At 41.4% G+C, this 19,336-nt stretch overlaps 1 protein-coding gene across 1 annotated transcript in view; it reads right to left on the bottom strand.

Moving 5' to 3' along the window:
- LOC126292252 (chymotrypsin BI-like) overlaps positions 1–19,336 on the bottom strand; it is a 155,523-nt gene that overhangs the window by 107,707 nt on the left and 28,480 nt on the right. The window contains exon 2 of the mRNA XM_049986149.1: positions 12,641–12,809. Coding sequence (XP_049842106.1) covers positions 12,641–12,809 — 169 coding nt within the window. The remainder of the gene's footprint in view (positions 1–12,640; positions 12,810–19,336) is intronic.

Below are 19,336 nucleotides of genomic sequence, written 5' to 3'. Positions count from 1 at the left end.
AAGTGACGGGCATGATACGTAGTGGGTAGAACTGTGAGTCCTAGTACTGTTAAAGCAATGAATATACATGTATGCAGATAATTTCTTTATGTTCCATGTACTCTGATGACATCACGGAGACGCTGACTAACACTGAAAAAACACTAACTGAAAGAAAAAGAAATAATAAATAAATTAGAAGGAAGAATACAACAATACCAAAAGTGGAAAACTGCATCTATATCTACATCCGTACTCCGCAAGCCACCTGACGGTGTGTGGCACAGGGTACCTTGAGTACCTCTATCTGGTATCCCCTCTATTCCAGTCTCGTATTGTTCGTGGAAAGAAAGATTGTGGGTATGCCTCTGTGTGGGCTCTAATGTCTCTTATTTTATGCTTGTGGTCTCTTCGCGAGATATACGTAGGAGGGAGCAATATACTGCTTGACTCTTCGGTGAAGGTATGTTCTCGAAACTTCAACAAAAGCCCGTACAGAGCTACTGAGCGTCTCTCTTGCAGAGTCTTCCACTGGAGTTTATCTATCATCTCCGTAACACATTCGCGATTACTAAATGATCCTGTAACAAAGAGAGCTGCTTTCCGTTGGATCTTCTCTATCTTTTCTATCAGCCCTATCTAGTACAGATCCCACACTGGTGAGCAGTATTAAATCAGTGTGCGAACAAATGTACTGTAACCTACTTACTTTGTTTTTGGATTGACTTTCCTTAGGATTCTTCTAATGAATCTCAGTCTGGCATCTGCTTTACCGACGATTAATTTTATATGGTCATTCCATTTAACATCACTTCTGATGTCTACTCCCAGATAAATTATGAAATTAACTGCTTCCAGTTGCTGACCTGCTGTATTGTAGGTAAATGATAACGGATCTTTCTTTCTGTGTATTCGCAGCACATTACACTTGTCTACATTGAGATTCAATTGCCATTCTACACTTGTCTACACTGAGATTCAATTGCCATTCCCTGCACCATGCGTTAATTCGTTCGTTCCTGCATTTCAGTACAATTTTCCATTGTAACAACCTCTCGATATACTACAGCATCATCCGCAAAAAGCCTCAGTGAACTTCGATGTTATCCACAAAGTCATTTATATACTGTGAATAGCAACGGTCCTACGACACTCCCCTGCGGCACACCTGAAATCACTCTTACTTCGGAAGACTTCTCTCCATTGAGAATGACATGATGCGTTCTGTTATCTAGGAACTCTTCAATCCAATCACACAATTGATCTAATAGTCCATATGTTCTTACTTTGTTCGTGAAACGACTGCGGGGAACTGTATCAGACTCATTGCGGAAGTCAAGAAACACGGTATCTACCTGTGAACGCGTGTCTATGGCACTCTGAGTCTCGTGGACGAATAGCGCAAGTGGGGTTTCATACGATGCTCTTTTTCGAAACCCATGCTGATTCCTAGAGAGTAGATTTCTAGTCTCGAGAAAAGTCATTATACTCGAACATAATACGGGTTCCAAAATTCTACAACTGATCGACGTTAGAGATATAGGTCTATAGTTCTGAAAATCTGTTCGACGTACATTATTGAAAACGGGGATGACCTGAGCCCTTTTCCAATCTTTTGGAATGCTACGGTCTTCTACAGACCTATGGTACCCCGCTGAAAGAAGGGGGGCAAGTTCCTCCGCGTACTCTGTGTAACATCGAACTGGTATACCATCAGGTCCAGCGGCCTTTCCTCTTTTGAGCAATTTTAATTTTTTATATCCCCCTGTCATCTATTTCGATATCTACCATTTTGCCATCTGTGAGACAATCTAGAGAAGGGACTACAGTGCATCTTCCTCTGTGAAACAGCTTTGGAGAAAGACATTTAGTATTTCGGCCTTTAGTCTGTCATCCTCTGTTTCAGTACCATTTTGGTCACAAAATGTCTGAACATTTTGTTTTGATCCACATACCGTGTACTAAAGGTACGAGGGCTGTCCAGAAAGTAAGTTACGATCGGTCGCGAAATGGAAACGACTATGAAAATCGGATAAAGCTTTGCAAAGATGTGTTGGGCAGTGTCTCTAGTATGACTCTAGGTAGAATTATGTCGCTCTTTTCATTCCTGGGCTCTTAGTGAGCGCGTAAAGATGTTACAGAAAATAGTGTCTCCCGCCAAGTACGAGGGCCTGGTGAGTTTTTCCCCCTGAAGCTATGCAACCAACATTACATAACTGTCGTGCGGTTTCTTCTTCAAGACAATTCTCGGCCGCATCCTGCAGGGGCAATGAAGATGTTCCTGCATCGTTTCAATTGGAAATGTTTGGTTACCCACAATACAGCCCGTAATTGTCTCCCACTGAGTTTCATCGCTGGTCACATGAACCGCTGTCTATGAAGACAATATTTTGGCACAGACAACGAGCTGTAAGCCAGTGTGAAGGATTGGCGGAAAGCACTAGCGGCTGCCTTTTATGATGAGGGTATTGAAAAGTTGGTGCACCGCTACGGCAAATGTCTGAGTCAGAACGGTGACTACGTAGAGAAGTAGCTGGAAGGTGTAGCTAACAAATGAAACATTTCTGATATTCACTGTGGTTTCCATTTCGCGATCCATCGGAACTTACTTTCTGGACAGGCCTCGTACAATAGAGGGATGTACCAGTTACAACACAACAAGAAGGCAGGACTGCGCAATGCATGTAGGAAATGCGTTCCTAGTAGACCTATTAGAAAATCCAAGCGCCTTTTTCCTAAAATCCAGAACCTAAAGCTTCAGAGTTTACCCCATTTGCAATCAAGTAGACAGAATGACATTTGTTTATCAGTACGAAAAGCCTAATGAGTAAACAACAATTGTGATTAGAATTACATACATCTGAACATGCATTCCGTAGAGCGCGAAATAGCCCGGAAGTAAAATTGAAACAGAAAAAATGTTAATTTTGGTAACTCCAGAGGCGTAAAGATTTCTGTAATGGATGGACAAAACAATGAGGAAATGTCATTTCAAAATCAAAATGCCATTGTAGTCATGCGGCGATTATTTGAATGTTGGGCGCGACGTGCCATTGTTGACAGGCGTAGGCCAGAAGCGACTAGGGAAGATATGCAAGCCTTATAGCAGGTTGAAACGACAAGCGCTTAAGGCGCGTTGAACGCGTGCAAAATTTTTTGATAATGTTCACATGGTGCTCGCTTGTCAGGCGTTGAACTCGCGTTGCCACCGCCGCCCTGGTTCACTCTGAGTTCTACATTTGTCGAAGATGGACGTAGAAACAGTTTTAATGGTGATTTTATACCGACAGCAAAAACGACGCGGCAGAAGACGGAAATATTTGGTCCACCCAGTTTTTTCAAACTGGCTGACTGAAAGCCAGTAGATAACTTTGTATCCTAAGGTAAGGCAATACGGACCCGAATTTTTTAACTATTACAGAATGTGTGTCAAATCGTTTGATGATTTACTGGCTCTCATAAACGATGACTCGTAGCAGATTAAAACGCTGTGCGATTTTGTATTTCACCAGAAGAAAAATTCGCAATTACATTGAGGTAAGGTTTTTTATTAATCGACACACTAATGTATAAATCAGTACTTGTTTAGGGTAGAAAATTTGAAGAAAAAAGGACTTTTTTTACTTGCAGAATAACTGTAACTCCCATTTATGGCTAGCATTGGTTGGTGCTGGCCATGGAGTGTGTGTTACTGGCCATAGAGGTCCCATTTTGTTATTTGGCACACTAGACTGCTGTGATCTATGATCATGATATTGAAAGCCTTCGGTAGAAGCTTGACTACGCTGCTCTTGTCGCAAATAATTTGTTTCTTGTGGTAACGGACTATGATAATCTTGATTTTCAAAGGACTAACCTAACCTAATGTAACATATCCTAACGTAACCGAGGGGTCCTTGAAGGAAAATTTGCTTTTGCACGATTAAATTATAAAAGCTAATTTTAGTATGAAGTCGTCTATATTTCGTTTTTTTAAATCTCTTTAACGAGTGAAAAACAAAACAGCTTCTCTTCATCGTCATCTTCTTTGGGTTCTGACATATTTTTCTGTGCTGAACTTTGCTCAAATATGCTCGCAAATCTTTCGTCAACAGAACTAATTTTTTGTTTCTTTCTTGGAGCAGATTTAGGATTCTTAAAGGCAGAAATTACTTCTACGTCAGCAGCTTCTGTCGAAGCTGCTGCATTATTTGCATCGTAACTACATTCTGTATCTTTGTTGGCTACAGATGCCTGTAGAAATCGTAGTCTATTACAATGAATATATGAGGAATTTTTCGAAGCTTCTGATCCAGATGTAACAGTCTTCATTTTCTTTATCTCTCTCAAATAATTATCTCGTATACTCTTCCATTTCTTTTGCACGATGACGCTGAAAAAAAAATTAGTAATAGTTGACCAGCCGGTTTTATGTTTTTTTTTCAGATATTTAGCCACAGGATGTTCACCTGAGACATTAAGCTACGATTACAGAATTGGCAAATCTACTGCGACGACTTTAATACCACATGTATGCGAAACTATTTGGAGAAAATTGAGACCCATTCTTACGAGCGAACCAACGAAAGAAAATAGGCATGAAATATTCACGACATTGTAAACGAACGCAGAGTTTTCCAATTGTCTGGGAGCCTCAGACGGGAAACATATACGGTTAATCTAGCCTGAACACACGGGTTCAGTGTACTATAAATCCAAAAATTATCTTTCGGTAGTTTTGTTGGCGCTAGCGGATGCAAATTATTATTCTGTATAGTTTGACATAGGTGCTTACGGTAAAAACAGTGACTCAGGCATATTCAAGAATTCTTCAATGTACAAGAAGCTGACAGGAAGGTCATTAGACCTACCTGAGCCAAAGGCAATGTTAATACAAAATAGAACAACAATGTTGCCATACGAGATAGTGGCTGACGAAGCTTTTGGCATGATGGGGAGTTTAATGCGGTCTTATGGGGAAAGGTCACTAACTTACGCTAAAAAATATTTAATAACCGTTTGACATTAGCACGCCGGTATGTCGAATGTACTTTTGGTAAAATTTGCAATAAATGGCGTATTTTGCATAGGCCATTAGATGTTAAACCGGTTTTGCAGAAAAGATCGTCAATCGATATGTGCGTTTCACAATTATTCGGAAAGAGGGATGGCCATAATTATGAAGATACTCTTCATACTCCACCATTGGAAAATCTAGTCTCACATAATACCGGCTGGGCTGTGCGATAGGCGGACAATGTTCGAGTACATTTAACAAATCATTTCATCAACGAAGGAAAAGTTGATTGGCTACATCGCAATACTTAATTTGAAACACATGCTTATTGAAAATGTAAATGTATGTACTCACATAATGATATCATCTCCTTCACAGAATATGAGAACGAGTTCTTCCCAAGCCCTTCTCCTTCAGTTCTTACCTGAATAGATGCTACTTGCCATGTTCCATATCGCAGGACGTTTCTCTATTTCATCCAGAAATAATTCGGTATTAAAAGCTTGTGTTTCCATTTCGGACGATTTCTGGATGAACTGAGCGAACCATAAAATACGTCTATCCGCACCTAAAGTGCGCTCTACTGAACTGTAACATACACTACTGCCAATTAAAATTGCCACACCAAGAAGAAATGCAGATGATAAACGGGTATTCATTGGACAATTATATTATACTAGAACTGACATGTGATTACATTTTCACGCAATTTGGGTGCATAGGTCCTCAGAAATCAGTACCCAGAATAATCACCTCTGGCCGTAGTAACGGCCTTGATATGCCTGGGCATTGGGTCAAAGAAGGCGTGGACGGCGTGTACAGGTACAGCTGTGCATGTAGCTTTAACACGATACCACAGTTCATCAAGAATAGTGACTGGCGTATTGTGACGAACCAGCTGCTCGGCCACCATTGACCAGACGTTTTCAGTTGGTGAGAGATTTGGAGAATGTGTTGGCCAGGGCAGCAGTCGAACATTTTCTGTATCCACAAAGGCCGTATAGGACATGCAACATGCGGTCGTGCATTATCCTGCTGAAATGTAGGGTTTCGCAGGGATCGAATGAAACGTCCACTGTTCGCAATGCCGTCAATACGAACAAGAGGCGACAGAGACGTGTAACCAATGGCACCCCATACCATTACGCCGGGTGATACGCCAGTATGGCGATGACGAATACACGCTTCCAATGTGCGTTCATCGCGATGTCGCCATACACTATGCGACCATCATTATGCTGTAAACAGAACCCGGATCCATCCAGGTTCGTCGTTGAGTACACCATCGCAGGCGCTCCTGTCTGTGATGCAGCGTCAGGAATAACCGCAGCCATGATCTCCGAGCTGATAGTCCATACTGCTGCAAACTTCGTCGCACTGTTCGTGCAGATGGTTGTTGTCTTGCAAACGTTCCCATCTGTTCACTCAGGTATCCAGACGTGGCTGCACGATCCGTTACAGCCATTCGGATAAGATGCCTGTCATCTTGACTGCTAGTGATACGACGCCGTTGGGATCCAGCACGGCGTTCCATATTACCCTCCTGAACTCACGGATTCCATATTTTGCTAACAATCATTGGATCTCGACCAACGCTAGCAGCAATGTCACGATACGATAAACCGCAATCGTGACAGGCTACAATCCGACCTTTGTCAAAGTCGGAAACGTGATGGTACGCATTTCTCCTCCTACACGGGGCATCACAACAACGTTTCACCAGGCAACGCCGGTCTACTGCTGTTTGTGTATGAGAAATCGGTTGGAAACTTTCCTCGTGTCAACACGTTGTAGGTGTCGCCACTGGCGCCAACCTTGGGTGGATGCTCTGAAAAGCTAATCATTTGCATATCACAGCATCTTCTTCCTGTCGGTTAAATTGCGCGCCCGTAGCTCCTCATCTTCGTGGTTTAGCAATTTTAATGGGCAGTAGTGTAGAAAACCAATGATCTCAAAGCAAGCGGCGACTCGCGCTGACGATAGACGAGAGCTAGCGCAGCGTTCAACGCTCGCTTTATGAAAACGCCCGTTAACATGTGTACGACCTGAATAACATTTAAGTAGTTGTAAACGCGTTAAGCGCTTGTCAAGTGAAGCTGATCTTATTTCGAGCCTTGACAGAAACAATACAAAAAGACATGAACGCAATGAAAACAGACATAAATTCAAAAATGTCGAGTTTAGGCACAATTCAAAGAGATATGACTAACATGAAAGCAGACATGACCACAGTGAAGTCCGAGTTCGGGAAGGTAAATACAAACATGACACACATTTCAGACGAGGTAAAAAATTTGCGCACAGAACTCAATAATATGGATACGAAGTTGACACAGCAGATTTCGCAAATCTGGATAGGAAAATTAATAAACAAGTACAAACTTGATAAGAGTTAGAAATTAAAAGGCTCAGTGGCAGAAAAATTTGAAACACTCACACACACATATGGACAGGAGCTCTCCGGAATGAGAGAAACTCAGGATAATTTAGAGGTAATGCAAAAGAATACGCAGGTTAATATAGACAATGTACAATCAGAAGTAGCGAAGCTGCGCTCTTTCTGAGACGACTTACGAGAAAATGTAGAGAAAATCACCGTGGTGATAAGATTACTTAAGTTAGAATATAAAAGAATCAACTCAGTATTGTCCAACTTTACGAAAAAGTAAAGTATGATACGAAAGATGAGAACACAACGTTTGCAGAAAAATGCGTATGCGAACAGTGTACCTATGTAGAAGCGGCAAAGGAAGTAACGGGGGACAACGAAGAAGAAATTTTAAAACGCGTAGAACATGATATCAAACAGATAGAACAGAGATTACTGGATGAAACAGTTAGCAAACAAAGGACGATACTATCATCGCCGGGGGCGGTAAGCGGAACTATAAACAGCCGTCCGCTGGTGGGAGAAATCACTGGTGAGGACAACAATGCACGTGGGACGAGCAACAGGCAAAACTTTTATGAGACAGCTATGTCATCACCGCATGTAAATGCTGTTCCGTCCTGCTGGACAGCGTTGTTAATGGACGAGAGTTAAATAAAACATTGACAGTTTCCTTTATTTTCAAATTAAACAAAGCGAAGACACCCTGTAGTCTTTGTCCGAATGTACTGCCTAGGACTTGGACAGAAGCTCAGAAGATCAAGTACGTGGTAGGACACGCAGAAGGCGACGCCCTTTTGTGGGTTACAGAGATACCGGAACTCCTCGAGACATGTGATCAATGTGAGAATGCATTTTTAGATAGGATTGGATTGGATTGTTTGGGGGAAAGAGACCAATCAGCGAGGTCATCGGTCTCATCGGATTGGGGAAGGAAGTCGGCCGTGCCCTTTCAATGGCACCATCCAGGCATTTGCCTGGAGCGATTTAGGGAAATCACGGAAAACCTAAATTAGAATGGCCGGACGATTTTTAGATAAATACTGGTCAAAAGCTATCCAGGAGAGATTAAGACGAGAGGTATTCAACCCATTATCATATCATCCAAAATTCTGGGGGCTAAGAAACTATTCTCAAACATATCTAAACAAGACCCGCTACTGGAAAATTCGATACTTCACGCTGATGCATTGAAAATCATAAACAACAAGTTGCCTGCAAATGTTATGGATAAATTAGTAACCATTCCCGAATATGACCTCGAGTATTTTCTCTCAGTGCTCGGCTCCATAAATCTAATTCTTGAGGATGCACAAGCCATGCCTAGATATCGTAACGGTACTGAACACCCAAATGGGAGGAATAACTACGATAGAGGCAACGGCTTTGGAAACTATAATGATCCTATGAGTATGAATGAATGGCATCCTTATGCACCGCCGCGCCGCAACGGAAATCAGCACATTCGGTTTATCTATCAGCCACAGGGTGACCGAAGGTACGAAAATAAGTATCAGCCCCATTGTTATGGATAGGGCCGAGATAGAAAAAATTGAGAGAAAACTTTGATACTAGGCGACAAGGAAATGAAAATTACCAGGAAATAACAATAACCGAGCATGACTAGAGGACGAAGGCAATGGGCTGTCAGTGTGCTACAGTAATAATATTAGCGACACAAACACGAACACGAACAGAAATAGAGAAGAGGAAGTAGAGAGTGAAACAAGCTTACACGTATAGCATATCCATAATCTATTTGTAAGGTATGATAAGGAAATAGAAATGAGAGATTTGTTGACTGAAGAGAAAGAAACAACACGCAAGGTAAGTGAAATTATTCAAGCAACAATAAAGGTAAAGGTGGGAAACATAGATATACCAGTTGTTTTGGATAACTGGCGCGCCCGCAAGCCCGATGTCAACCAGCTTGTTTAAAGAGATAGAGCGGGAAGTAAATGTACCTACGCTACCCGTAAACAACTGTTAAGATCATAACGCCGATGGGAAGTAAATCTAAAGTTACAAAATTACAGGCCAGCATACCCATTAGCATATGAGTTTTAGAAGGTAGGATGTTTGTCGCCTCCTCCCTCTTCTACTATCCTGTTTGGCCAATAAGGAATGTTCAGTTTTCTTCAACTACCTAACATGCGAAGAATGACATGCAACCTAGCGAATAAAAATTTTCCTTGTATTTTGATATTGTACTTTCGTAAGACTTAAATATCTATAGAACGAAAGGAAACCTTCGATATTCCTTGCGGAAACACGGAATATACAACAAGAACTAAAACAACTATACATAATACTGAACGAATGAAAACCATCAGATGACGTAGTTGTACTACATCAGGCGCAAAAGAATAAGGATGATGGAAGGAATTCACAGCGAGCGAGATTTAAGCGAGAGTCACGAGCGGTGAAACGTACTGGGACGTGCAGACGCACTTAAAGCTGAGCATACATTAACAACCGTATGTGAAGCGCCTAATAGCTGATCGCACGGGGCAGAGTATGCAAAATGCAGAGTTGAGGTCAGCGTCACCTTTAAGGACAGCCGGCTGTAGTCGAGACGCGCAGAGACACACAGCGCATCACGACGGAAACCGTTTTTAAGCTAATCGGCATCGACGGCGCGCAGCCAGCTGGGCAAAACAAAAGCGATACGAAATGGAGTACCTATCAGCTGACAACTACAACGTAAATCAGCTATACAAACAAAACGAATAGAGACATTTATTCCCAAGTCGCAGACTATACTGTAAAGAACACTAATTTTAAGAGCATATCACTAGCTTAAGCATAACGTAGTTTTAAGAAGCGGAGCGAGTCGATGCAAGTAAACTTATAGGAGCGTAGAATACGCTAAATTTGTGTACTTAACATAGGCCATTGAGTGGACATAGTTAGAAATAAGTATCAGAATTCAAAGTAGAAGATAATATACACAAGAAATGACCTATCCGACTATATACAAGAGGATTAATACAAGTTTGAAAGAGAAGTAATAACAAGTGTATGTAAAAGAAAACGATTACAACAGAACTTTAGAACTAAGTGACTTACATACAGCACGCAAGTAAGTGACGGTTGAATACCCTGGTCTACTGCCGTCATTCGAAATGACTTATTCAGCCAGTTTTAGTGGGAGCTAACGTTTATCAATCTGAGCCGAGGCACAGCTTTTTGTCGCATGTGGTCCTCACTGTATGGGATCGTTCTTCTTTCCTAGGCTTAGTGCAGCGTTCCACGCTATTTCTATTAAAAATATTATTTTACATACAAACACATGAAACAATAACTATAAAGGAATAAATTGAGTCTTTTCAATTTATCCATTATTTAATTAATAATATCGTAAACAACAATTTTTCTCCTTCATTACAACTGACCTTTTTACTTGAAATATTATGTAATGGAAATTGCTTCGTCAACTTACGTTCTTTGTTCTTATTTCCATACTTTCTGAGAATCGCTCATTTCCGTTATTGTAAAACTCTAATAATGTTTCGCTTCTGCAATAACACTCAACCGAGAAAAATCGACGTCGTTATGGAACACAGCAACCTTCCACGAAAACAAAGAATAATAATAAAATAAAGATTAGCAAGAGACTAACCCACGAAGTTCACTAACGTAGGTCGAGTGAGTGAGGCGAAAATACAGTACTGGCCATTAAAATTGCTACACCAAGAAGAAATGCAGATGTAAAACGGCTATTCATTGGACAAATGTATTATACTAGAACTGACATGTGATTACATTTTCACGCCATTTGGGTGCATAGGTCCTCAGAAATCAGTACCCAGAACAACAATCTCTAGCCATAATAACGACCTTGATACGCCTGTTCATTGAGTCAAACACAGCTTGGATGGCGTGTACAGGTACAGCTGCCCATGAAGCTGCAACGCGATACCACAGTTCATCAAGAGTAGTGACTGGCGTATTGTGACGAGCCAGTTGCTCGGCCACCATTGACAAGACGTTTTTAATTGGTAAGAGATCTGGAGAATGTGCTGACCAGGACAGCAGTCGAACATTTTCTGTATCCAGTAAGGCGCATACAGGACCTGAAACATGCGGTCGTGGATTATCCTGCTGAAATGTAGGGTTTCGAAAGCATCGAATGAAGGGTAGAGCCACAGGCCGTAGCACATCTGAAATGTAACGTCCACTGTTCAAAGTGCCGTCAGTGCGAACAAGAGGTGGCCAATGGCACCCCATGCCATCCTGCCGGTGATACGCCAATATGGCGATGACGAATACACGAGACCCAAGCGCGTTCACCGCGATGTCACCAAACACGGGTGCGACCATCATGATGCTGTAAACAGAACCTGCATTCATCCGATAAAATGTCGTTTTGCCGTTTGTGCACCCAGGTTCGTTGTCGAGTGCACCATCGCAGGCCCTCCTGTGTGTGATGCAGCGTCAAGGGTAACCGCAGCCGTGGTCTCCGAGCTGATAGTCCATGGTGCTGCAAACGTCGTCGAACTATTCGTGCAGATGGTTGTTGTCTTGCAAACGCCCCCATCTGTTGACTCAGGGCTCGAGACGTGGCTGCACGATCCATGCGGATAAGATGCCTGTCATCTCGACTGCTAGTGATACGAGGCCGTTGAGATCCAGCAGGGCGTTCCGTATTACCCTCCTGAACCCACCGATTCCATATTCTGCTAACAGTTATTGGATCTGGACCAACGCGAGCAGCAATGTCACGATACGATAAGCCGCAATCGCGATAGGCTACAATCCGACCTTTATCAAAGTCGGAAACGTGATGCTACGCATTTCTACTCCTTACACGAGGCATCACAACAACGATTCGTCTGGCAACGCCGGTCAACTGCTGTTTGAGTATGAGAAATCTGTTGGAAACTTTCCTCATGTCAGCTCGTTGTAGGTGTCGCCACCGGCGCCAACCTTGTGTGAATGGTCTGAAAAGCTAATCATTTGCATATCACAGCATCTTCTTCCTGTCGGTTCAATTTCGCGTGTGTAGCACGTCATCTTCGTGGTGTAGCAATTTTAATGGCCAGCAGTGTAGGTTAACATAGTGTTAGCTGACAATGATAGCGTCAGTGCTTTTTTCCTGTGAAGCCTTGACGTGACGTCACATGACTTGACGGGCAATGTGAACTGGCCTTAAACAGTGTCATCCCGAGATCACGTGACAAGTCTAGCTTCATTTCGACAACATGTGCGGAACAGAATGCTCACTCCAGAGATATTTCTACTCTATGGTTGTGCTAACTGCTATTTCAACTCACCCAACGATATTGTGTGCTGCGGTGAGGACTGCAGTTGAGGTGATGAGGGACCCGGCACTAATATACTTCTCGTCGGCAAGCACAAGAGCCTGGTGAGTGAACTGGCCGACACCTGCCGGGTGGCCACCTACGATGCGGCCGTGTACCTCTTTACGTGGAGTCCACGCATCTGAAACAAGACGTGGCGCTGTGAAAGATTTCTGTTGAACTCTGTACTCGTCTTTTCAAAGCTGAGATCTGTTGCAGACACTTATCTACATCTCGTCGGGGGGAGGGGGTAGGTACTGGGCTGGAGGGGGTAAGGGGAACCTTCTGGGAAGGACACTTACTACTGTAGGAATGAGCAAAATAATCGATGTATCTGAATACCGACACTTTTCCAGGAACGACATCTATACTAGGTGGTCCACTGATAGTGACCAGGCCAAATATCTCACGAAGTAAGCATCAAACCAAAAAACTAGAAATAACGAAACTCGTCTAGCTTGAAGGGAGAAACCAGATGGCGCCATGGTTGGCCCGCTAGATAGTGCTGCCACGGGTCAAACGGATATCAACTGCGTTTTTTAAAAAATAGGAACCCCCAATTTTATACATATTCGTGTAGTTCGTAAAGAAATACGTATGTTTTAGTTGGACCACATTTTTCTCTTTGTGATAGATGGCGCTGTAATAGTGACAAAAGTTTAAGTACGTGGTATCACGTAACATTCCGCCAGTGCGGACGGTATTTGCTTCGTGATACATTACCCGTGTTAAAATGGACCGTTTACCAATTGCGGAAAAGGTCGATATCGTGTTGATGTATGGCTATTGTGATCAAAATTCCCAACGGGCGTGTGCTATGTATGCTGCTCGGTATCCTGGACGACATCATCCAGGTTTCCGGACCGTTCGCCGGACAGTAACGTTATTTAAGGAAACAGGAAGTATTCAGCCACATGTGAAACGTCAACCACGACCTGCAACAAATGATGATGCCCAAGTAGGTATTTAGCTGCTGTCGCGGCTAATCCGCACATCAGAAGCAGACAAATTGCGCGAGAATCGGAAATCTCAAAAACGTAGGTGTTGAGAATACTACATCAACATCGATTGCACCCGTACCATATTTCTATGCACCAGGAATTTCATGGCGACGACTGTGAACGTCGTGTACAGTTCTGCCGCTGAGCAGAAGAGAAATTACGGGACGATTACAGATTTTTTGCACGCGTTCTATTTAGCGACGAAGCGTCATTCACCAACACCGGTAACATAAACCGGCATAAGTGTATGCTGATTTCCTACGTAATTTTCTACCGATCTTACTACAAGTGTAAGTAGGCTGTTTAGGTTTTCTTATTGGTAACGCCACATAGCGCTCTGTATAAAAATCACTGGCTGTGCCGTGTGCAGTCTGTGGCTAGTTTGCATTGTTGTCTGCCATTGCAGTGTTGGGCAGCGGCAGCTGGATGTTAACAGCGCGTAGCGTAGCGCAGTTGGAGGTGAGCCGCCAGCAGTGGTGCACGTGGGGAGAGAGATGGCGGAGTTTTGTAATTTGTAAGACTGGATGTCATGAACTATCATATATATTATGACTATTAAGGTAAATACATTGTCTGTTCTGTATTAAAATCTTTCATTTGCTAACTATACCTATCAGTAGTTAGTGCCTTCAGTAGTTTGAATCTTTTATTTAGCTGGCAGTAGTGGCGCTCGCTGTATTGCAGTAGCTTGAGTGACGAAGATTTTTGTGAGGTAAGTGATTTGTGAAACGTATAGGTTAATGTTAATCAGGGCCATTCTTTCGTAGGGATTTTTGGAAGTCAGATTGCGTTGCGCCAAAAATATTGTGTTTCAGTTTAAGCACAGTCGTGTATAATTGTTCAAAGAGGACGTTTCACATAGACCAGTCTTGTATAATTTTTCTAAGGGGACGTTTCATATGTCGACCCTTAGCCAAGGATACCTCACTGGAATCTTCTGATTTTTTTCCTTGTAGTTTGTGTAATTAGTGTAGCTTTTGTTTATTGCTGGCGCGTAATCATAGAGAGAATTTCCTTTGTAGTTGCAGTCTTTCATGGTTGTACAGCAAAATAGTTGTGGCATGCATGTAGTTTTGCACAAAGTATTTCGCAGCTGCGCTTGCAATTAACTAGATATTATTTTCAGTGATATGTTAATGTGTTCTCTTATTTTTGCTTTTCAAATTGTGCTTTTTTTGTGTTGTCGTGTGAAATATTGTGACAATAATGGCGTGTGAAAAACGTAATACTAGGCTCCAAAGTAAACTGAGAAATGACAGTGAAGACGAAAGCAGTGTGTTAGCGCCACCATGTAATGAATTAACTAATGTTCAAAGTAGTAATTTGGTAATTGTGCATAGGGAAATGGAGCGGGTTGCAAATAATGGTGTAGGCAGTGAAACACTTAGTGAACAGGAAAGCGTTATCGATCGATCGGTCGGCAACAGCTCGCCTCAGGATTCCGAAATGACAGGACACAATATTGCAAATACTGTAGATTCAGGTTTTGCGTCCTCACCGTTTTCTCAAATAAGTGAAGACACATTTTCTGTTTTTCAAACTGCGAATATTGCCGGTTCAAATGCATTGCCGAATAGGACTAAGGAACATGTTTCAGACACCAGTGCATTGTTATTACAATTAATGCAACAAATGGGACAAAAGCTTCAAAAGTTAGACACAATGGAACAAAATCAGAGACAAACACAGCAAAAGCTTCAAAAGTTAGACACAATGGAACATCATCTTCAAACGTTAGACACAATGGAACAAAATCTTCAGAAGTTAGACACAATGGAACAAAATCAGAGACAAACACAGCAACAGTTGGACACAATGGAACAAAATCTTCGGAAGTTAGACACCACACTTGAACAAACACGTAAAGATTTAACTACTGAGTTACATAACATTGAATCGAAATGTCAAAAAATCTGTAATGACGTAAAAACACAAATTTGTGAGCATTTTCAACCTATTTTTTTCGCGGCATGAAAACTCATTACAGAATCACGAAGCAGCCATAAAAGAATTGCAAACTGTTGTTCGTTAAAATCACGACACCTTGCAAGCTAAAATGGACTCAGTTGCATCCACCGATTCAGTTACGCAACTTGCAAGAACTCAGGAAAACTTAAAGGACACAGTAAATTCGATTTCAACACAAATAGACACTCTGAAACTTGGTTCAGAAAAACACACTGAGGAAATGTGTTCACTATCGGAGAAAGTAGCCGAACTTTCGGATCAGTTCACTAATTTATCTACGAAGGTAGATGATAATTTGAATGACACAAAACCGGTAGTCTTTAATGACACAGAAGAGTGCGAACAAATTAGGAAATTCAAACAAAGTCTGAATCAAATTAGTACGCAACACCAAAGAGAAATCCGGGAAGTACAAGATCAGCTGACACAGGTAATACAACAATTACGTATTTCAGAGGACACTCGCGCTCTAATACGGGAAGAGGGACATAGAAATACGGAACAGCCACAAAATAATAACACAGGGCACTTCGGAAATTACGAAAGAAATTGGCAAAGTACACCGAATTTTGAGATGGAACCGCCGAAACGACGTAACAATGACCGATATGCGACCCGCCGACACGATGGTTTTGACTATAAGCTGTTCATTACTACACGTAAATTCAAAACATTTAAGAATTCTGGCAACGACATTCATCCACAAGCGTGGCTCCATCAATTCTCTCATTGTTTTCCTCCCAACTGGTCACTAGAGCACAGATTAGAATTTATGTGTGGCTACTTAGAGAATGAACCAGCTGTAAGAATGCGATCGGTCATTCACGATTGCCACAGTGAAGGAGAATTTTACCACGCCTTCCTCTCAGCATATTGGTCTCAAACTACACAAGACCGAGTAAAACATAGCATCATGATGATGAAACACTTTGAACAATCTGAATTTTCCAGTCTCGTCAAATATTTTGAAGACATGTTGCATAAGAATCAATATCTTTCAAACCCATATAGCCCTTCAGAACTCATCCGCATTTGCATAATGAAATTGCCTGAACATTTAAGGAATATTATTTTGGCAGGGCGTTGCAAAGACGACATTGAAGCTTTTCAAGATCTCTTACAAGAATTAGAAATTGACACAGACAGTCGGGGGATGCGAAATCAGGAAAACAATCACTACAGTTCACATCCGTCACAATTCCGTGACGACAGAAACAATAACTGGACACGACAAGTCTATTCTTATAACGCAAATCGTGACCAAAACAGACACCACCCATATGACAACCACTGGCGGAGTAATAATAATTACAGAGAAAGATCGCATTTCAGTAGTAATGAACATGACAGAGACAATCATAGAAACAGACAATATGGCAACCAGAACTATTATCGTCACGGGAGACGGAATAACTTCAGACGCAACGGTCCAGCGCGCAGTTACGATTCAGGGAGAAATTCTCCACCACGTGACCGACAAGAAATTAATTACAGAAATTACCAACATGACGACAGACGATATGATCTTAACGACAGACCTGAATTGCATCAGAACTGGCGGGATTCAAACAGAGGAGGGCCCTCTCGACAAGGTGAATTTGTAGAAGTTAGGTCTCCTAATCCCATTAACGACGCGCGCCAACGAAGAAACAGACAATGACTCGCACCGCAGGCAGCCGCGTGCGCCGGCTGGCTCAGAGAAAAATAACATAGACGCTAACCTTCAGAAAAATTTTAGCATTCCTTACCGACGTACACAACATGATAACTGCTTTGAAGTTAAAACTCTGCGAACTAGAAAGGGTAAATGATGGCACCACATTTCACATGTAAAACCGTTTATTGAAAGATAATCTGCTTTTTAACTTTGTCTTTGCCATAAAGCTGTTCACATCACGTCACTAGTATACTTTGTCACACTAAGAATCTGTTAACATGCAACAATGTTTTGAAGTTAACTATCCAGACTAGAACTTAGAGAACTTATTTAGACAGTATTTACGAGTGCATTGTTATAGTGAACAGACATCACTGTGTTATTTCGTGTGTACATTCTTGCTTGTTAGTTGCACGATTACGTAACGACTATAAGGCTCACATACTTAGAACATTTACCAGTATTGCTAATGAGATTTTAATGCAACATTTTGGTTTACTTGAAAATACATTCTGGATTTAAAGTACTTTCTGTGAGATACCAGATGATACAGTGGTTAGTTTATGTGGCAGCTACACGATTTTATCACGACGCTACTAATGAGTGATAATTTACAATGTTGCTTTTGCGGTGTATCTGTTTTATATCTGCACAGTTTTTCTGAATTTTTCTGGAAAGTAATACATGTTTTAGTAGTAACGTTTGTGGTATAGCTACAATGAGACAGCCTTTTCTGTAGCACAACAATACGTACAGTACAGTACTTACTTCATCACGGCAATAAGCGTAATAACTAAGATATCTATACGCAAAGCATTTCAATTTCGTTTATCATGAGGTAAGTGCATTGACTTCTGCAGAACTTAGCTTTCGGAGGACAATAACTACGACACTTCCACAGAGATTGTCTTACAGCAAGACGCACATTTAGCGCTACAGGATACGCATTAAACTATTTATTTTTCAACATATTTGAATTAGAAAGAAAGTTTTCCATGACACATTTCATTCCATTGCTGTAATCTGTAACACCTGAGGATATAATTACATTATTCCTCAGGGGGGTACACGCTTACTTTGTGTACCATGTGTTTGGCAAGCACAAGGAGCCCTAGCTAATATGGTATTTGTTTATACAAATTTACACGTCGGTACCATATTTCTCTAATACAGAATTACACAGCTATCTGATGATTTAACTGAGAGACAAACATTTTTTTACTACATCAGTGACAGATGTTTACGTAATTATACGGTTGGATTACTTCACACTTATGAAATTGTATTTTGTCTGTACTTTGAGGACAGTTCATATTTTTCCAGAACCATTGTGACACTATGAGAGCTTTGAATGATATATTTGGTATCTGATCATGATTTTTAAAGTACGTTTGGGGTAGATGACACTTTTGACATGAGCAGAGAATTTTTTTTGGCTTTGAAATTATTGCAGAAAGCTATGACATTTTTGAGATTTGACTGAGGTGTTATGATGTTATTATTACGACGACGATGTGAATTATGCTGCTGAGGTATGTTTAAGCTGATGCTATATGATTTATTTGGTTATGCTACGTATCTGTTATGATGAAATATTGAAGAAGTGTTGACGAATAAGGTAAGGAATAATGAGTAGTGGTTAGGGACTCTGGTTTGTGAAAAAGGTTGTTGGAAACCAGGAATCGTACTTTAAGAGTTATGAAAACTATGTATATGCGTGAATGTATCACTATGCTGTCGAAAATTTTTGAACACTATTATTTTTAAATGATTTTATTTCTACAGATTTGTAACGCAAATTCTTGACCTGTGAAATTTTTTATGTGAGACTGCCACTGTAGCGGAAACTGGTGTCGTAAATATTTCGATAAGACAGTTAAGTGACCACCTGCATGTAATGCGTCGTGGGCACCCAGCTGCGCGACAACCACCTGACAAAAGAAAGCCACTAGTTTGTGCCTTTCAGAGGCACAGGTAAAAAAAAGGGAGGCCATTATCCTCGCTATTGACATTCCTTGTAGAAAGCACCGCAAATACGACACG

The sequence above is a fragment of the Schistocerca gregaria genome, chromosome 9 (genome assembly GCF_023897955.1).
Source record: "Schistocerca gregaria isolate iqSchGreg1 chromosome 9, iqSchGreg1.2, whole genome shotgun sequence".
Lineage (NCBI taxonomy): Eukaryota > Metazoa > Arthropoda > Insecta > Orthoptera > Acrididae > Schistocerca > Schistocerca gregaria.
This window is presented reverse-complemented; position numbering and strand designations above follow the sequence as displayed.